Genomic DNA, 21,793 nt, shown 5'->3' with positions numbered 1-21,793 from the left:
GGAGCAGATGGGAGGGGCCAGCCCTGCTGAGTTGGAGCAGAGAGCAGAGCCCCACCCAGAGTTGCAAAGCAACTGGGATGCTGGAGGATTCTGATTTAACTTAAACCAGGAAGGGTTCTTGGACAGACATTGCATAAACCAGTTTGACCCAAATCAGTTAAGTCTGATACTACATTCAACCAGGTTTATCTCAACCTGGTTTCAGCCATTTTCAAGCCAATTTATGTTCACTGAACTTCTGTTCTGTTACAGGTTTAAACCAGTTTCTGATGACATAATCTGGATTATGTGTAATGTCTGTCCCCAGCCATGAGGTTCAACAAGGACAAGCGCAAAGTCCTGCACTTAAGATGCAACAATCCCATGCACCAGTATAGGCTGGGAGCTGCCTGGCTGGTTCAGAAGCTCTGCAGAAAAGGACTTGGTGGTTACCGTAGACAATAACCTGAATATGAGCCAGCAGTGTCCCCTTGTTGCAAAGAAGGCTAACAGGATACTGGGCTGCATTGGTAGGTGTGTTGCCAGTGGGTCAAGGAAAGTGATTCTTCCACTCCATTCCGTACTGGTAAGACCACATCTGGAGTACTGTGTCCAGTTTTGCCCCCAGCCCCCACTACAGAAAGGGTGTGGACAAATTGGAGAGAGTCCACCAGAGGGCAGCAAAAATGGTTAGGGGACTGGGGCACATGACTTACGAGAAGAGGCTGAGGGAACTGGGCTTATTTAGTCAGGGATGAGAAGACTGAGTGGGGATTTAACAGTAGCCTTCAACTTACCTTGGGGGGTGGGGGGGGTTCAAAAGGGGATGGAGCCAGACTGTTCTCAATAGTGGCAGATGACAGAACAAGAAGCAATGGTCTCAAGTTGCAGCAAGGGGAGTTTAAGTTAGATATTAGGAAGAATTTTCTCACTAGGAGGATAGTAAAACACTGGAACAGGTTACCCAGACTGGTGGTGGAATCTCCGTCCTCAGCGGTTTTTAAGACCTAGCTAGACAAAGCTTTGGCTGGGATGATGTAGTTGGGGATGGTCCTGTTTTGAGCAGCAGGTTGGACTAGATGACCTCCTGAGGTCCCTTCCAACCCTAATTTTCTATGATTCTACACCATGCAATTACAAGAGCAAAACGTATTCTACATACTGTGAATTTCAATACTTCATTTAAAACATCAATCTGGAGGCTTCCCATCAACAATACGTCTAAACTGTCTCAACCTAAGCTGTAATATTGTCTCCATTTAAATATTCTTTGTGTTGAATTCTGCTGAAAAGTATAACATGATTTCAATGAAGTTATTCCAGCTTCATACTGATGTGGGAAAAGAATCACCACTTCTCTCTGGGTATGTCTATACTACATGTAGGCAAGACACTCAACCTTACTTAAAACAAGCTGGCTTGAACACCAGAGGCAGTTGAACTACAGTTATTTCCAGCTCCATGAAGACTACTCACCCTGCTAATATATCTATCCTGAGCATGCTACTTCTGGTACTCAAGATGACTTTCTCAGAACTAGTTTGTGTACATATGCATTGTATGGCAGTATGAAACAGACATACAGCTGTAGCACCAGAGATTTCCTATATAACACATATCCCATGGAGCTGATTCTTCTTGTAACTACACAAATGAAAAGCTGATGTGAAATTTAAAACCAATAAAGCGAGAGCATGAGACCGACTCTAGGTGCTCAGAGCAAGCAGGGATAGAGAAAAGCAAAGGTGAAGCCTAAAGGGATTTTCCTGGAATTTGATTTGTGTTACTACTTTTATGTGTTTTAGGTACACCTTCCAACACTGGCAGAGTCAAAACAGAATTGCTCATTAACCAACCCATTAGCTTTTTTTAGAAAAAAAATAGTATATTAGAATGAGCCAGTAATGCACTGCCACTAAGCCAAAAGAAAGATGCTAGAAGTCAGCTAAAAACATGGTCTTTCTATCCCTCTCTGTACTACATGCAGAATTTTCTGTATGGTTTATAACAGACAAGAAAGAGAACTTTCCAAAGAATATAATAGGGAGGAACCTTCCCCTCTGTTACAGAAACATATGTGTATACTACAACAGCTTTGGGTTTGGAACCTAGAGTAAATCATTACTATGATGATATGAAAAGGGTAAGTGCTGGAGGCTGGGATCTACTGGCAATTCAGTTCTACTCTATTATCCCCAAATCATTATCTAGTGAATTTTCCTGTAAACTCTTTGGATAAAATCCATTATTGCTGTAACTTCCTTTACATCAACTGTATTCAAGGTTAATTAATGTCCTGTGTATTCCAATTCCATTTAGTAAATGAAAAAGTGACGTGTAGGCTCTGGATACAAGATGACCAAATCATAGCAGGTGTGGCTCCAGTATAGAACAATTATGCTGTAATCTTAAAGAAGATGGAGTCAACAGCTCTTCAAAAAACCCCCCAAAACCTAGTTTTAATCAAATGAAGACAGCCTCTGAATAAAACAATATACTTATCCAAAGACACATGTGTTTATCCAAAGACACAGCTGATGTGTTTGCATAGTTTAGTTATAAGTCTGTGATGAGTATATTGCTGCGTTTGCTACTCACTTTACCTAAAGCTGCAAATACAGCAGGTAATAGTCACCTTACCTCTGTAGCTCCAGGTACCAAGTGAAAAAGTAGAGCAGTGGACTGAGTATGCAAACTAAAGAAAGTCTGTACACAAAGAATATACAGAAAAAAGTAGGCATTCCCAACTTACTAGATCCCCAGATATATTTGCACTGATTATCTCTTGTCTTGCATTCTCCATTATAGCAACGTCCCTAAACAAAATACAATGTATTAATAAATGGAGGGAAAAAATCAAATATTTCAATTTGAATATTTTATTCAATGTATTTGGGATATACTCTCCTCTTAAAATGTTTAGGTGTATTTTTAGGGTAAAGGGCACTTTAACATATATCCTCACACATCTGCCAATAAATTAGGTATGTAAGTCCTATTGAAGTCAATGGCAGCAAGTACTTAAATGTCCAAAGTACTCAGTTGATACATGGTTGCCATACTCTCCCCTTAAGCTTTTAAATGCTTAATAGAGTTTAGAGCAGTGGTTCTCATCCAGGGTGCCACAGAACCAGTCCTAGGGTGACCTGAGATCTTTTCAAGGATGCCGTACAATGTTAGCAAACACGATTCACAAGATAAACCCAAAGACCGCGTCCCCGTGAGCAGGAATGTGCGTTTTTCCAGGGACAAGTAGTAGTGTCCCTGGGGAATGCCCATGCCACACTTGTCCTACCAGGGAGGGGAAGGGGGGAAGGGAAGGCTGAGACCAGCAACTGTGTTGGCCCCAGCAACCTTACCTGGGGTCCTGGGGGCTTCTGGGAGCTCCACCACAGCACTCCTGTAGCAGGGAGCCTGGCTGGCAGCTGGAGTGTGGCTCTGGCCAGCCATGCTCTGGTTTTGAGCGGCATGTACTGCTGCCATATATGCCACCCTGGGTTTTTTTGGTATGATTTTTTTTTGACCCCAGGATTTCCCAGCATCAAAAAAAGCCCCTGAGCTGCAAAGTAACAGCACAGAGAACACCTTCATGTGCGGTGTGTGGCGTCACAGATGGGTCTGCAGCACCACATACTGCACGTCCATGCTCGTCTGGACACATCCAAAGATTTCATCTAGGAATACATAATATCTAAAACATCCTGACTTGTAGTCTTTCTGAGATCTTTGCAACAGAAAAACTGTTCTATTATTTTTCTGTAGTGAAAATACAAGTGAAAACTAAGAGCTAGCATTTTCTGAGGGGTGCCTCAAGTCTAACAAGTTTGATAACCGCTGGTTTAGAGCAACTCTAAGGATGTTCTGAACCTCCCAAAAGACCTTGGATTGATGACCTCCATAAAGCTCCTCTTTGCCTGTGCCCAGTTCAGATTGGGTACTGCTGAGAAACTGAGCCAAAGACTCTAGTAACTATTATGAACAGGTGTGCTATCCCTCACTACCACTAGATTGATAGGAAAAGTACTAAGTCAGCCCATAAAATTAATAAAGACAGACCCAGTGTTTGTGAAGACATATGAATGAAGCAGGGAAGAAATGAGAATTTATATTGGATGTATTATTACTACTTGATTTGCAAAGATTTAAAAATGTTACATACCTGATTAGAATCACAAGTTGATCCATCTTGCTTATGAAGGTTTGGAGGGCACTGGACATAAGAAGATAAAAATTCTTCATTATTTCAGAATTTTGGATTCTAGAAAAGCAAACAATGTGTTGCAGGGTTGTTGTTTTTTTAAATCAACGGTTGGCATAAAGAACTGGGCAAAAGAAAGCAAGACGACAACAAAGAGCCTCATGGGTTAGAAATAACTTTACAATAGGTTAGGAATGTGAGGTTTCTATTTTTTTAGAAAATAACTCAAGAAGGTATACGACTGCAGTATATATATTTCCAAGCAATATAAAAAGTGGAAATATTATTACAGGTATACAGCACCAAAAATGCATTGGATACTCAACAGGGAAACAATATGACACAGCCCAAATAGCTTATAATCTAATTTTAGATATCAGTTTACAATAAACTGTAAATAATGGATTTTCAGTTCAGTGCCCAAAATAAGGATTTGATTCGACCCAAAAACATCTTATTGACCAAAAGGAAACCATTTCAGAAATAGTTTCAGTCCTTTAGCAACTGTATTTTTCTGCAAATTTACCAATTCCTGACAAAATTTTACCAAAGGCTTGGTTGCTAACAAGTAATAGAAGGAACAGGGAGGAAGGAGTTAAAAAAAGATTATGCTAAAGTGGCAGATTCAAAACCAAGAAGGAACAGAACAGAAGCTAAGAGGGCACCACAAAGACAAGTGGAAATCTTAGAATAAATACTGAATGAAGATAATTATTGTGGAACAGAGAGACCATCAAGAGCAAGTGAAGAAATTCCAAACTTGCTAATGAAAAGAAGGAGGGGGATGGGAAGTAAGACCCTGAAGGAAAAGGACATTTGGAATAGAAAGGCTAGCAGGATATGGAAAGAGATATATAAGGGGTTATTCTTTCATTTCTTTTCCAAAATATTTCCTTGTTAAATCCTGTCAAGTATCGTGCAATGTAACACATCCACATTAAGCATGTGTTGTAAAGCATTTTAAGAAACCATGTTGTACAAAGAGGTTGTTGTTAAAAGATCTTTAGTTGTTACAAGATCTGCTGGGCCTTTGAGCAGCGGGGTACACGTTAGGGCAGCCCTGAGATCCTTTCAAGGATGCCCTGGGGTACCGTGTTCTAATCAGATCTGAGACCTGACTTCTGTGGGCCCCAGACTCAAGCAGACACAAGCTCCACCCTCAGAACCTGCACAGGATTCTCTACAGGCACATTTGTGAATTTGACCATAAGCAGTCAATACATGAACCACTTTATGCAAGTAATAGATTCGGTCATAGAAGATGCCATACCACCTGCTGGGTGATGTCACCAATACATAGATCACATAAAGAATCATTTCTCAGAATTATACCCAGCAAGAGAAATTGTTGCACCAGGGACAGGTAATTTAGAAGGATATAAGCTTAATCAATGTATCATACACTTCTACAGCAACAGAATATAAACACAATTTGGACTGCTACATATATTTTTGTCAGGTGCATATCATTAACACAACCAAATAAACCTTCAAACAGAAGTTCATATGAATGGTGATTCTTTTTTTCAAAAAAATAATAAGCATGCTATTTTCACAGTGCTACCAGGCCTCACTGGACCCAGGCATTCAGAAATACCAGTTAGCAGTGATTTATATTGCTGCATAAAGGCTAGCCTTGATTTGCTTATCCCCCTCCTTCTGTATGCCAAGATACCCATAAGACATGGGCACAGTTCTGAAAATGGCTGTGCATTACACTATCATGCATTTTGTGTATTGTTCTCCATCTGTCTATTAGTTATTGCAACTGAGTGACATGAGGAAGTCAACAGAAAAGCCCAAGTCCAACTCCCCTTTCGGACAGGCAAGTAGCATTTATGTTGTTAAAGTTAGCTTCATAAATGACCTTTGGGACATATGCAGATCTTAGTCCCTGGAAGACAGGTAATTCCATTAAGCTACCAAAAATAAAGGAGAAGTAGAGAGCCCTCACACCTCTTAGCCAAATAGCCTACTGGGTTACTACTTGCCCAGGAAGTGGGAGACCCAAAATCTAGCCCAGGTGACAGCTGGAGGCCAGGAGAGCAAGCCAGAGGCAACATGAAGTAAAAGGAAGAGAAAAGTGGGAATTGGACCCAACGGGCAGAAGCTAGGCCCCTGCTGTCTTTCCATTCCATTCCAAAGACTATTAAATGAAAAAAGGCAAAAGAATCTGACCTATCCTCCTGCTTCCAGGAGCAGACCACGATTTTAGCCTAGATGTAGGGGGAGAGATCTAGAGAGAACAGATTTATGAGTCATCATCAAACTAGCCAAAACCATGTCTACAGATAAATTCACTCCAAAATAGGTCAGAAGTATGAGTCAAAGATGGAACCCTGAAAACAGAAGGAAATCTCACTAAACAACTGTGTAAAGCAGGGGTTCAAGTGGCATGGAAAGAACTCCACAAAGGCAGGATTTCAAGAACAGTAAGGCTGATGGAATTAAAGGCAAATATTAGGTGAGTGTAAGTGAAGGTGAAAGGAAGATAAAGATGGAGTTCTTCTGCAAGCAATTCCATGAAAAATATGCAAAGTGAGCATAGATATCAGAAATGGATCTAAAATTATTTAAATTCAATTTCAATCCTTCTTTGTTTGACTTCTTTTCTGGAGATGCATGGGAAGTGCCAAAGAACATTATGTTAATCCTTTAATGTTCTTGTATGCAAAGACAAGGTGGTTGTTCAAAGTTCGATCATCCATTTGAAGAGCATGTACATACAGACCCCTGCTACTTCAACTGGTTTTAAGTGGTTGCTGAACCTGCTCCTGCTCTTACTAGTATAAGACTAAGAGCAACTAAGGGCATATGTACATGGCACAAGTCATTGCTGTAGATTGGTAGTAGAAGTAGTATATCCTTGTCCAGGCACTACTCCACTGGGGCTAACATAGCCTTTCTGTCAAGCAGGGCTAATTAGTTCAGGCAGTGAAATTATGTCCATTTATTAAATAGCCTCTGTAATGCTTCCTCCAAAGATTAAAAATTTCACTAATGAAATGATTTTCTCTAGTTTCCACTGAAGTAGTGCTATAACCAAAATGTTGGAGAATCCCTTTGAATCATGTACAGTTTAAATGGCCCGCAGCAAAAATACAAAGAGCATGCTGATTATGTCGGTATGCATAGCTAATAGATTTAATTGCCTGGTAAGCACTGAAGTACCATGTTTAATTTTAATCTTATTGCATACTACTAATGGAATTAAGGAGATAGGTCAAAATATGAAATAGCTAGGCACCAAAGCATGTCTAATGAATATATACTCTACAGCTTTATGTACCTTTGCATAACTTTTCTTTGATACTCTGGCTAAGATGTACCCATACTTAGATACCAAAGAATTCCAATAGGGTTTGAGTGAGGCTAGTGTCTGACCCTCTGCCATTCTTTTAATAAGCAATTTTCTTAAACAAATCTTTTAGCACAGAACCTATGCAAGCTTTATTTTTTTACTATTCTTTTATTGTCCTTATTTTCTATTATACTTGTTTTCTTTCCTTTTCTTTTTTTAAATAATTGCTTGTTGTCTGTTAATATATGCATATCCTACAGATGCATCCTGGCATAAGTACTTTATTGCTAATAACCTTTTTAACAGCTTTACATCATTTTGTTTGGGTTTGTGTCTTTCACATTTTCCATGGTTTTCTGAGTTTTCTTTTTCACCTCCATAACAGAGTTTACCACTTGGGTGAGACCCTGTGTTTTGTAGCTAGTATTCATTGGATAAATGAATGGGTGGAAAGCAGGAGAGAAGTTTCTGCCATATTGAAAGCAAAGGTCCAGGCTAGAACTGCTTCTTTCCAGAGCAATATTGATCTCACTGGCCTATACACCCTGTAGGTTGTGCTTTTGCTCCTGGCCCCATCTATCTTCCTTTTTTGGTTGCCCAGGCAAACGGTGTTTGAAGAAACTATGGTTACTGTGTGCCATGGTGGTGGGAGTACTGTGTTTAGATACCAGAGATGTAGGTTCAAACTCCCTCTGAGTGAATGGGGCTACAAGCCGGGTCTCTCACTTCCCAGGCAGGTGTCTACCTTACTCATTTATTGAGGTTAAAATATAAAATGGCCTTCCTTTACCTCTTCTGGCATCTTACACCAAATAAGTCATGGGGTTTTTGTCCAGCTACAATTTCATGCATATACTGGGCATGTATATGTAGCTGCCTGGCTGTTGTGTAGCTTACTGAGCATGGTCAGTATGTGCATGTACACTTACACATCCATTCATAGATTCATTCATAGATTCATAGATGTTAGGGTCGGAAGGGACCTCAATAGATCATCGAGTCCGACCCCCTGCATAAGCAGGAAAGAGTGCTGGGTCTAGATGACCCCAGCTAGATGCTCATCTAACCTCCTCTTGAAGACCCCCAGGGTAGGGGAGAGTACCACCTCCCTTGGGAGCCCATTCCAGACCCTGGCCACTCTAACTGTGAAGAAGTTCTTCCTAATGTCCAATCTAAATCTGCTCTCTGCTAGCTTGTGGCCATTATTTCTTGTAACCCCCAGGGACGCCTTGGTGAATAAATACTCACCAATTCCCTTCTGTGCCCCCGTGATGAACTTATAGGCAGCCACAAGGTCGCCTCTCAACCTTCTCTTGCGGAGGCTGAAAGGATCCAGTTTCTCTAGTCTCTCCTCATAGGGCTTGGTCTGTAGGCCCTTAACCATACGAGTGGCCCTTCTGTGGACCCTCTCCAGGTTATCCGCATCCCTCTTGAATTGCGGCGCCCAGAATTGCACGCAGTACTCCAACTGCAGTCTGACCAGCACCCGATAGAGGGGAAGTATCACCTCCTTGGACCTATTCGTCATGCATCTGCTGATGCACGATAAAGTGCCATTGGCTTTTCTGATGGCTTCGTCACACTGCCGACTCATGTTCATCTTGGAGTCCACTAGGACTCCAAGATCCCTTTCCACTTCCGTGCCACCCAGGAGGTCATTTCCTAGGCTGTAGGTGTGCTGGACATTTTTCCTCCCTAGGTGCAGCACTTTGCATTTCTCCTTGTTGAACTGCGTTCTGTTGTTTTCTGCCCACTTGTCCAACCTGTCCAGATCTGCTTGCAGCTGTTCCCTGCCCTCCGGCGTGTCCACATCTCCCCATAGCTTTGTGTCATCTGCAAACTTGGACAGAGTACATTTCACTTCCTCATCCAAGTCACTGAGGAAGACATTAAAGAGTATCGGTCCAAGGACCGAGCCCTGCGGGACCCCACTGCCCACACCCTTCCAGGTCGAAATCAACCCATCCACCACGACTCTCTGGGTGCGACCCTCTAGCCAATTCGCCACCCACCGGACTGTGTAGTCATCCAAGTCACAGCCTCTTAACTTGTTCACCAGTATGGGGTGGGATACCGTATCAAAGGCCTTCCTGAAGTCTAAGTATACGACATCCACCCCTCCTCCTGTGTCCAGGTGTTTCGTAACCTGGTCATAAAAAGAAACTAGATTGGTCAGGCACGATCTGCCTGCCACGAACCCGTGCTGATTTCCCCTCAGCATAATTTGTCCTGCCGGGCTCTCACAAATGTGTGCCTTGATAATTTTTTCAAAGACTTTGCCAAGGATGGAGGTGAGACTGACTGGCCTATAGTTGCCTGGGTCCTCCTTCCTCCCCTTTTTGAAAATGGAGACCACGTTGGCCCTTTTCCAGTCCTCTGGGACTTGGCCCGTGCACCACGAGCTTTCAAATATTCCCGCCAGTGGCTCTGCAATGATGTCGGCCAGTGCCTTCAGCACCCTCGGATGGAGCTCATCCGGGCCTGCCGACTTTCTGCATGGGTAATATAGGGCAAAAGAAACACAAACTATGCATAACTACCAAAATAGACCACTTATGCAGCTAGACAACAGCCATTTAGGTTCACAAAGAAGTCTACCCAAAATGTATAAGGGAGGGGTTCCCAACGTTTTTATGCTGCAGCCCAGCAAATCGCAGCATGGAAGTGGCCGTGGCCCAGCAAATCGCAGCCCAGCAGTCACAGCCGACCACGGTTAGAATTTCTGGCCGGCAGACAGGTAAGGATACCCCCACCCCCCAGGTGGGGAGGTTGGCCAAACCATGCGCTGTTGCAGGCCCTGCAGAAGGAGCTGAGGCCTGGGATAGATATGTATTCTTTCAGAACAACGTGTTACACTCCAATATTAGTTGCAATTGTGAAAGTCTACATTATCTACTGTTGTATTCAAAACAATTTAACGCATGCAAATATTTTAGTTATTGTGCTTGATACCATTAGAATAGAATATACTTTATACAGTGCATTATATGTAACTAAATATATATATATATAAATAATTACATGGATTTAAAAATCCAACAAATTGATAAGCCACATTGTAGCTAAATACTGATAGTCCATTTGGCCCAAAGCAGTTTTCAAACAAAAGATTTGATCTTTTGTTTGAAAAGGCTGCTTGCAGATGTTAAAAAAAATAATAAACCATGCTTTACCAGAAGCAGCAGCACATTATTTTGACCCGGCTCTGCAATGTTTGTATAGATCGGGTGCTTCAGCAGGGCTTTTTGGCACTTTTATCTAAAGCTGAGCTATTAGATAAAAGTGCCAAAAAAACCCCACTAAAATGCCTGATTTATACAGCTTAGGCAGGTGAGCTGTGTCCAACTAATGTGCTGCCTCTTTTGGGCATGTGCTGGGCACAGCATGGGAGTACAAGGTTTAGGGACAAACATTAAAAAAGCCTGAATTGATTCAATCTTTGCAGGTTAGTCTAACCTGCAGAAAGTGAACTGGTTTGCAAGGGGATAGACATTTGACACATGCCTGCAGTGGCTCAAGCCAGAAGCCGGGGGGTGCTAAAGCATGCCTGCCAGCCACTGCCAAAGGGAAGAAAAGAGAGACGCCCTGCAATGCTCCCACCCCTCCCTGCTGGAGCAGAGGGAGGGGGCTAGCAGGGCAGAGGATTGTGGATGGGGAAAAAGTCCTGTCTCTGAAGCAAGCATGTATTGAACACAGCAATTTGCAGCCTCAAGCACACATCAGGGAACTACCAAAAATCTTTGCCTAAGCTAAAATACAGCCCAGAAAAACAAGGCATACACAACTTAGTCTGACTTAAAATGTAAACCAGGAAGACAAGAGAAAGCTTTGCATAAATCCTATGTAATCCCAAGGGCAGAGTGTCTCCTTACAGCCAAAAGGAATCAGGGCTTGTGGTAGAGGTGATATCTTTTATTAGACCAACTAAATTTTTGCAAAAAAGTTCTTTTTTTTGTGTGGTTAATCCACCTTTGGGACAGGTTGCCCCGGGAGTGCAAGGAGTGAGGGGGTTTATTACCCCCTGCCCTTCCTGTCTCACCAGCAGGGACTGCAACCAGGGTCTGCTGGGCAGGGCAGAGCAGCCCTTGCCAGTGTCCCTCGCCCCCTTCTCCTAGACCCAGTAAAGTGGAATTAATCCCCTTACTGCCTGGCTGCAGGCAAGCCACAGAGGTGCAGCTGGGCTAGTGAACCTCAGCTGCGGTCCAAGGGGATGGAGGAAGGAATTAACCTCCTTTTCTGCCCCTTCACCTCGGAGGTCATAGCAGGCTAAGTCTGGCCACAGCTCACCCCTGCTCAGGCTAGAGAGCAGAGGGGCAGGGGCAGCCCTGCTGTGCAGCAGAGAGCCCTGCCCAGCCCAGAGAACATGCCAGGATGCTGAGGGAGTCTGGTTTATCTTAAACCAGCAAGGGGTCTGGGACAGATAATTGCATGAACTGGTTTGAGCCCTGTCAGTTAAGTCTGATACTACATTTAACCAGGTATATCTCAAACTCATTTCAGCTGGTTTATGTGCACTAAACATCTGTTCTGTTACAGGTTTAAACCAGTTTCGGATCACTTAAACCGTGTTATGTGTAATGTCTGCCCCCAGCCCTAGAGTTTAAAATAAAGTGCCATTTTGTTTTGTTTATTTTTTTAACATCTGCAAGCAGCCAAAAAGATTAAAAGGTGAACTGGTCATTTTAAACATATGTACCATCATCTTGCGAATCTAAATTTTTTAAGACTTGAATAAAAAAGGAAGTGTATATATATAACAGTGTATGCAGAAGAGCTTACATATACATACCTGTCCAGAATCTCCAGTACAGTACTCTGCAATATCACATTCATTCACTGCATATCGACAGTCATAGCCTCGTGGAAAAAACTAGAAAACAAAGACTATTGATTAGGAGTGAGACTATGTAAAAGCACAATTCCTGATATTCTGAGATTCTTGTTCAGAAACATTCCTTGTGTTTCAAAGCAATGCATCTTGATTTTAAAACAAATCTCACTACAGTATTCGCATTTTTTAAGTCTTGCCCAGATAATAATAAAGGGAAAGCCTACAATGTATAAGTGGTTTATGGCTAACTCAGGGACATGCATTATATAGCACTTGTGCAAGCAAAATCATAACAATATACACACATGAGATTCAGTTATTCCTGAATTACCTAGGAACAAAATATAGTCTTTTTGACTTACTGTTTCCTCTTACTCCAACTGAAAGTAGTAATCTAAAAATCCTCATAAGTGATGCATCAAATGTTTGTACATCTCTGCTACAAACATTTACTTATAATTAACAAACCATATGTGACGAAAAAAATGAACTATTTCGAAGAAAATACTAAGATTTTAAACAAAAGAAACAACTAACCAATCTGCTAAAGTTTATTAGCAGCATACCTACTTGTGGGTTACCAAGATTTAACAAAAATAAAATAAAAAGTACAGTGGCATAAATCGATAAAAGTACTTAATATTTATCTAAAAATATAGTATATTTCAACCTAGTCTTATTGTGTGTTTTTAAATTAATTTTAAATTAGTCACCTGAGAAATTGTATCATCTAGCCTTGATCACAAGATGGGTTATATTCCCCTGATATTGATGACATTGATAGTTCTCATGTAAACAACTGCTTTTGGTAACCTCAAGCAAGAACAAAACTGATTTCTCTGCATTAAAGATATAACCCACAGCCTTTAAGATTTCTCACTGTAGCTTTATCTGTAGTACTACATTTCACAAATATACTAATAATCTACCATATTGTACCACTGAGCTTCATACAAGATTCCTAGGGCTTCGCCTATACCAGCGGTTTCTGAACTGTGTTCCACAGAACCCTGGGGTTCCGCAAAGAGTTTGGAGGTAATGACAGAGTAGGCTGGGAGGTGGTGAACCATGACTGCTGGGCTGGATTGCTTAGCTCCATGCCAATCATTAGGATGGGGTAGGAGCACTACCATAACTAGGGGTGAGTAAAAGGGGCAACCGTGCCAACTGTTAACTTAGGAGGAGAACTAGCTGCTCCTATTTTAAATGCCATAGCCAGAGCTGGCAGAGCACATGTAGTGGTAGCAGCAGCTGAGCCAAGACTGTGTAGGAGTTCTGGCATGGGTGAGGCTGTTACCCCTTACCCCTGTTCTGGGAACCCATGGTCCCCCACCCTGTTCTCAGATCGCACATGCCCTCCACCCCCTACTCCCAGGACTGCACATCAACCAACCGCAATGTCTGATTCTTACAAATGTTTACATATATAATAATAGTGGCAGAATTAACTGATTCCAGATTGCAGCATAACACTGTACATCAATAATGGCAAAAATAAAACAATTAACAAATAAAGTTATACCAGTGTATACCTCATTCCCCCATCTACTACCATTATTGTCTGTAGGTCAGTAAACATGCTGAGGTCTTTAGAAACATTTTTACTCCCCAGTATATGCACACACAGTATTTGTACTTTATCGGATTAAACATTAGATCTAAAGGAATAAGAGAAGAGAAAAACAGATTTACTACATCAAGACTCACAAGGCAGGATGTATTACAGCAAGGTCCATCACTACAATGAGCTCCATTAGAAAGAGAGCACTTTTTACAGCAGTCTCCATAGCATTCCTAAAGAAAAATACATTAAATAATCTATGAATCTTCCATTCTGAATACAGTGCCCTTCTCGACTTTCCCAACACTCCATCCTGTATCATTAGGGAAAAGAATCAATATATCATAAAGACTGGCTCTGGACCCTGCAGGCAGGGTATGTTTGGCTGGGTGGATGGGATGGGGCCACAGGTGGGTAGGTAGCAGTGTTCAGGAGTGGGCTGGGCAGGCAGGGGCTAGGGATGTGAATGGTTAAACCGTTCACATATTGATAGCCAGTAATACCTTACTGGTTACTGTTTAGCATGGAATGGGGAGTAGTCTGGCAGGGAAGGGGGAGAAGGGAAGCAGCATGGTGCCCCTGAAGACAGCAGGGCAGGCAGGAGGTAAGAAAGGAGGAAGGGAGAGAAGAGGAGGAACTAGTACCTGGTATGGTGGGGAAGCAGCAGGGGAGCTGTGATTGACCCAATCCTTCTTGTGACAACACAGCCCCAACCCCACCCCCACCATCTGCCTGAAGGTGCGCATACACCCACTGCTGGCAATGAGCCAGGCCAGGGCTCTGCAGGCCTTGATGCAGCTGCTTGCAGCCTCCCGGCTGCCTGCCACAGCCAGCCTGTGCTCTAGGTAGGTCCCTGCTGCCTGCCACAGAGCCCAGGCTGCTCGTGGCAGGCAGCAGGGAGGCTGCAAACAACACTGCACCAAGGTCTGTGGGGTCCCAGCTTGGCTCGTTGCCAGCAGCGGGTACATGCACGCCTCAGGGCAGATGGCAGGGAAGGGGCTGGACTGCATTGCCACAAGAAGGATAGGGTATCTTGCAGCTCCCCTACCACCTGCCATGATGCGCATATGCACCTGCCACCAGCAGTGAGATGAGCCAGGGCTCTGCTGACAACAGTGCTGCTGCTTGCAGCCCTGGCCCCTGGGCAGCCACATGCCAGCGACGATAGTGGACAATGGGCTTTCCCAGCTTGCGGCTGCCGCCCATGGTTTCACAGGGATTGTGGCAGGGCTTGCCACTGCTGCCTGCAGCTAGCCTCAGTCCCCAGGCAGCTGCATGTCAGTGGCAGCAGGCTCTTCCAGCCTGCTGCTAATGCCATCAACACACAACTGCCTGGGGGCCAGGTCTGGATATAGGCAGCAGCACTGCCCCATAAAGCTGTGGGCAGCAGCAGCAGGTAAGGGGATTTTCCAGCCCATTGCTGCCACCTGCAGAACAACTGAGTATGGCAGGAACTGGTTCCCAGCAGATGCATGTTATTGGTTAACCATTTAACTGATAACATCCGGGGAGTTTAAACAGGTACTTAATTAATTGTTATTTACATCCCTAGCAGTGGTGGGGGCAAGACCAAGATTGCAGGGCAATGTATATATCATGTGAGGCTGTTTGCTTCAGCACCAGTGTGGCCTTCACTGCTTGCTGAGCTCAGCCACTACAATTAATTTTAAGAGGCATTCCTCTGAGTTCTACATGGAGTGTCCTGGGAAAGTGGGAGAAACAGAAAGTTGTGTATTTGCAAGATTGTTTCTGCTGCAATCCACATTCGCATTTATTTTTCATTAGAGAAAATATTTGGTTTTATAACAAGTATTTTAACACAAATATCTGATTAAAATCATCCAGTGGGAAAGGCAGCCTAAGTTCAACACAATACTCTTTCTTTTCCCTCTTAACATACATATCATTTTGGTCAACATGTTATTATAAAAATGAGTGGCAGGAATAATATATTGAACTTTTAAACTTACATTTCGGAAACCACAATCACACTCTTCTCCTGCTTCTACATAACCATTTCCACACTCAGTAGTTTCAAACAACTGAAAGTGACAAAAAAACTAACAATTAGGCATATATGGTATCAAATGACTAATCTTTAAGACACAGCCCCTCAGTACACTGCTGCTGAGCCATCCCCCCACAGAAAATACCCCTTCTACCATAGGCAATGCATAGGGGGGTATCCCTCCTGAGATTGGCCACCGCTGAAGCCACTGCCACTCTAACCAGTCTCCTGCATCTTGTGTATCAGCGCCCCCATGCTTCAAAATGGCGGTGGGGGTACTTTATCTAAAGCTTGGAAATCTTTCTAAAGGAAATTATTAACAGTTCTCATTTACAACTTGTATTACTCAGCTGTGACCTAAAATATTTGGTTCATTTGTTATCCATTCTCTTCATTTTTCCCTGTTTCCATTTTTTTTCTTTTGACCCCTCTCTGTTGCACCCAACACAATGCCCTGTAAATGAAAAACAATATTTCTGCAAGTTTCTTTACTGCTTAGTTGTACAAATGATGGTGATTCAGTGCTCATATGAGTCAACTTCATCATTAAAAGGTCACTTGTTAAAATGCCTCTTGTTCTATTTTTTCATTTCTTAATGATTTTTCTTTGAGTCAGGAATTATATCTCCATCTTCCAAGCGCACTAAGATCATTTTACTAAACCTCTTCAGGACCAAGTGCCCTACCAGCTCTCAAAAGTAGCTTTTTATAAAAAGCAGAGCTAAAATTATTTTGCAGCTCTGTCATTTTACATAAAAAATATTTAGCATAAGTATAGTTACAAGGAATATGAAAATATCATGATATTTGAAGTTAGCAAAGACACTGAACCATTTGAGTACTACTAATTATTCCAAGTACATTCAGGTATTTGCATGCTGTTTTGCTGAATTTAATCAGACATATCTAAACAATGAACTTGAAACTTTAGTGGGGATTGACAGCACAAATGCAAAGAAGCAGCAATGAAAGTATTAAACTTTACTAATCAAATACAACATATATCATATATTTGGGAAGGATTATTTTTAGACGCTTTTGAAAAATAGATGGACAATTTAAAATATGACACCAAAGGGGAAGATAAAAACGTTTTTTTAAATGAACTATTTTGCTCTCCACAAAGGCCTATAGTTTTAGCAATGAAAGACTGGCTGTATACTAAAATTTTACACACACCTACATAGCCCCATTTCTTCACTAAATCGTTTTAGCATAACTTAGAAAATTTAATTTTTTGCCTAGATATTTTCAATATTATTGTACTTCAATAGTTTTAGCAAGATATCTTGCTCCTAATCTGAACCTGAAATTCAGTTTTCCATCTTGTAATAATATTCACAGATCTACTTCAACCATTCTCCTAGAATCATTTTTACTGGAGTAAGCGGGACTTTGTCTCCATCTTCAGACAATTAAGGATTTACTTATATTAATCTGGTAGCCAACTGTAATGTTACTATGACCATACTCAGGATTAAATTGTGCTTTTCTCTTTTCAGTCTCTAATGTTTTATGGTTATTTAAGTGCAATGGCTGGTAAAAATGTAAACTATACTCTAAATGGGATTTTTCTTTTGAAATCCATAAAAAGCCAGTGATTATGAAATTAGTCACAAAACCATTTTTCAATTATTGGAAGTCAGGAAAAAATAGATAGTCTTATTTCAAGTTAAAAGTTGACAGCTAGGAGATAAAATGCTAGACTATAGAGTCAATTAGTTTTACAGAGGGAAAGGAGCATTTTTACAATAGTTTGGGTTTAATAGGGTTGTAATGATCCAAAAAACTAATTTTGTTGCACGGCAAATGGCCAAAACGGGACTGAATGGCTAAAGAGGATGGTAATACAACACAGAACTTTTTCCCTCTAGAGTGAACATTGTAATCTAATCCAGGTTGACAGTAAACGTAGACAAATTCAGAGTGCTGCACCTTGGGAGAAGGAATCCACAGCATACATAGAGGCTGGGGAATTCCCCTCTTGAAAGCACAGAGGCGGAATGAGATCTTGGAGTCATTACTGACTCCAAGATGAACATGAGCCGCCAATGCCAGACCACAGCCAGCAAGGCCAGCCATACCTTGTCATGCATCCAAAGATGCATTTCAAGCCAGTCCAGAGAGGTGATACTCCCCGCTCTATGCAACTTTGGTCAGGCCGCAGTTGGAGTACTGCGTCCAGTACTGGGCACCGCACTTCAAAAGGGATGTGGGCCAGCCTGGAGAGGGTTCAGAGGAGGGCCACCCACTTGGTGAGAGGGCAGCAGGACAGGCCCTATGAGGAGAGACTGAAGGACCTGAACCTGTTCAGCCACAGCAAGAGGAGGCTGAGGGGGGACCTGGTGGCTGCCTACAAACTCATCAGGGGAGATCAACAGCAAATAGGTAAAGCTCTTTTCTCCCCAGTACCACCTGGGGTGACAAGGAACAATGGTCATAAGCTGATGGAGAATAGGTTTAGGTTAGAGATCAGAAGGCAATATTTTACAGTTAGGGTGGCCAAAATCTGGAACCAACTTCCCAGGGAAGTGGTCCTTGCCCCTACCTTGGGCAAATTCAAGAGAAGGTTGGATGATCACCTGTCTGGGGTCTTGTGAACCCAGCATTCATTCCTGCCTGTGGCAGGGGGTCAGGCTAGATGATCTGTTCAGGTCCCTCCTGACCCTAGCTACTATGAAACTATGAATAAACAGCAGTTTTTTGAGGCCCTTATGAAATACATAAAACACTTCTGGAATGGTAGACCCCATAGTGCTATCTAATTATAGTGTTGCAATTGGCACTTTTCTCAATGACCTAGAACAGCGGTTATATGGTGCACCACCAATTTTAAATGATACAGCCTTAAGTACCACCAGCAAATTTTTCATACACAAAGGTAACAGACTACGTATTAAAACAACATGAAAAGCTTTAGTAATCATAAAACATCATATTATCAGTTACGGTAGCCATACAAGACAGTGTAAACTTACTAGTCCAGAGGCTTTTTGGGATGTTTAGTGAGAGAGGTGAGACACACAGACAGACACATGCACAGATGCACGTGCCCAGAAGGTAAGTCTGTGGAGGGGCAGGGGCAGGGGAGGGGGGCAGATCAAGGTCACCATGGTGAGGGAGGGAGGGGGACAGGGGCAGGGAAAAATGAGACCTGGGGCTGGTCATGGGACGGAGACATGGGAGGCTCATCCAGGGGCACAGGGGGGCTCCCACTACTGCACACACCCTAGGGAAGGCATGCAGGGCACATGCCCCCCAGATTTGAACGCAGGGCGGAGGAGGGCTGCCCGCTGAGCTCTGAGCCCCACTGCCCTTGCCTCAGAAGCCATGCGCGACGCTATGTGCCTCCCACCTCCAAATGGGCAGCGAACATGGTGCAGCCAGCATGCAGGAGGCACATGGCGTCACGCGTGGCTCCTGAGACAATGGCAGTGGGCCACAGAGCCCAGCACGCAGCAGGCAGCCTCCTCTGCCCAGCGCACAAATCCAGGGGGCACGTGCCGCCCATGCCTCCCGGGGTGTGCACAATGGTGGAGAGCCCCCCATGCCCCTGGATGAGTCACCTAGGGCTCTGACCATCCTACTACCCTTCCTGGGACTCCATTCACCTCAGCCCCTGCCTCTATGTCTCTGCCCCACTCCCTCTCTTACCATGGGGGCCTCGATCTGCCCCCCTGCCCCTTCCCCTCCCCACTGAGCACTGCTCCATACATGGCCAGGCTGCGTTCCTGACCACCTGCAGCAGGCTGCGGCCAGATGCCTGTGTGCACCCTTCCCACCCGGCCTTCTACTGCCTATGCATGTACTACTCACAGGTTGTCTGTGTACCACTGGTGGTATGTGTACCAGTTTGGGAACCACTGACCTAGAATGTACTTGGTCACAGGATCCAGGAATTAAATGGACCTACTGAATGAACTACTTCCTCATCTCAAACCCTGAGTTTATTTTAGGGCTGTGTTATACATTACACTGTGAACTGCTCATATATTCCAGCCCTAGTGTTAATGCTAGCTCAAATTTGGAGCAGTCACATGTTCAGGCCAGCAGGGGCCTGGAGGACTAAAAGGTAAGAATCCCTCCTCATCCCATTCCAGGCTTCTCCCCTGCCCCCGGGGCTCCCTCTCACCCCTCCCACTTACTTATGGCTGCCTGTATTGTCTGTCCCACAGGAGCAGGCAGGGAAGGGTTAACCTGTCTGCCCAGTCCCCATTGCTTCTGAGCAGCTGCTCTTCTCCCAGAGAGCAGGCAGGTTAGGTTAACCCTCCTCTGCCTGCTCTCCCAGGACAGAGTGCAAGCAGCTACAAGTAAGGGGGGGGGGGAAGGGGCACACAGGCAGAGAGAGAGGGCAGGCAGTGAGCAGGGACCTGCAGCGTTGTGAAGGGGGGAGAGGGAGCAGTGGGCTGGAGGAAGGCCGTTGGGGGAGGGAGACAGTTGAGGTGTGTACACTAAAGTGTAGCCTAGAGCTTCTCCACATTTCAGCTTCTCCACACTGTCTGTTAGAAGTAACAGCCACTGCCAGAATATCTATCATGTAAAGTTACCTTTGTTGGCCTATTGAAGAGACAGGCACCACCACCTCGATTTAAAAATTCTTTGTATTCTGCAATGCTGCACTTAGAAAATTTTCTGGAATGGAAGACCCTAAAATGACAAACAAGCAAGTGAGCAAATACCCCTCTGTATAGCCAGGTACTTGAGAAAAAAGTTACAGTCTTCCTTTGTTCTGTAAATGTTGATAGTTACCATATTTATTCAAATCAAAGACAAGGTGGAGAGGGAAGTCTCCTTTTAACATGGGGGCCTCAATGTTCCCCTTTTAACATGGTGGAGAGGGAAGTCTCTCTTCTTGGATTCCATTACAATGTTGGGGGTGCCTCCAACTCTACAGCTGTTGCCTCACTCCCACCTCTGTCCCAACCCCCAACCTGGCTCCCCATCATCTCCACCTTTGTCACTGCCTTCCCCCCTCACTCCCTCTCAGGATCTGCCCTGCCACCTCATCCTGTCCCTACTTATCCTCCAGCTCTGACAGGGCTCCAGCCCAGGGTATAAAACACGTGATTGCTCTGGCCCCAGCCAAGCCCAGCAGCAAAGCTGGCAGCAGCTCTAGCCCAGGCTCCAGCTCCAGGGCCTGGTCAGAGCTGCTGCATGGCTGGGCTGGGGCTGGAGCAACTACATGCTCCATGCCCCAGGTTGGAGAAGGGCTGGAGCTGGAGCCAAAGGGTAAGTGGTAATGGGACACAGATGCTGCAGGGGGTAGGAGTAGCAGGGGGGGAGGCAGTCAGCAGGGGGACCAGGCACTAGGGGATGAAAGGCGGGGAGGCAAGTGGTAGCAGGGGGTATAATGGGCACAGCTGTTGGGGTGCACAAGCACAAGGCTCGAGGGAGACAGGCAACAGAGGGGAACAAGTGGTGGGCAGACAGGCAACAGGGGACAAGGAGTGGTTGGAGCAAAGGGCAGGACTGTGGTCACTTGAATCCCCCGCATCTGCCTCCCTACTCTCTCCTCCAGTGCCTGTCCCCCACCTGTCTCTCTACTTTCCCAATCACCTGCCACCCTCACCCCCAACCTGTCCCCCTGTCACTGCTTTCCCTGCTGCAGTGGTAGGAGGATGAATTTTAGACAGCCCTTCAATAATCAGATACTATACATGGAAAACTATAATACATTTATAAATTGTTCATGTACAGAAGCTAAATATTTGGGGGTCATCTTAAATTCAGTCAGTTTAGATTTGGGTAAATACAGTAGTTACAACAGCTATATAGAACAAAAAGGGCAATGTGATCAGCTCAGGGGAAGCCTTTCACCTTTGAGGGGAAAATACCCACAGGTTCAATGTAGTCTTGTATTTCTGAAAACTGCATATCTCTATTATATGAATGTATGGTAAGGATGTAACTGTATT

At 43.9% G+C, this 21,793-nt stretch overlaps 1 protein-coding gene across 5 annotated transcripts in view; it reads right to left on the bottom strand.

Annotated features, from left to right (window-relative positions):
- ADAM23 (ADAM metallopeptidase domain 23) overlaps nt 1-21,793 on the bottom strand; it is a 192,704-nt gene that overhangs the window by 42,810 nt on the left and 128,101 nt on the right. For all 5 annotated transcript variants that reach the window (XR_009462034.1, XM_019492168.2, XM_019492165.2 and 2 more), the window contains exons 15-20: nt 20,426-20,525; nt 15,841-15,912; nt 14,017-14,103; nt 12,268-12,348; nt 4,139-4,189; nt 2,732-2,795 (exon numbers count right to left, since the gene is read on the bottom strand). Coding sequence is in view for 4 of the 5 variants with exons in the window: in XM_019492168.2 (XP_019347713.1) it covers nt 2,732-2,795; nt 4,139-4,189; nt 12,268-12,348; nt 14,017-14,103; nt 15,841-15,912; nt 20,426-20,525 (455 nt within the window). In the remaining variant the exon portion in view is untranslated. The remainder of the gene's footprint in view (nt 1-2,731; nt 2,796-4,138; nt 4,190-12,267; nt 12,349-14,016; nt 14,104-15,840; nt 15,913-20,425; nt 20,526-21,793) is intronic.

This window comes from Alligator mississippiensis, chromosome 4, assembly GCF_030867095.1.
Source record: "Alligator mississippiensis isolate rAllMis1 chromosome 4, rAllMis1, whole genome shotgun sequence".
Lineage (NCBI taxonomy): Eukaryota > Metazoa > Chordata > Crocodylia > Alligatoridae > Alligator > Alligator mississippiensis.
Note: the sequence above shows the minus strand (reverse complement) of the source record. Positions and strands in the feature narration are given on the sequence as shown.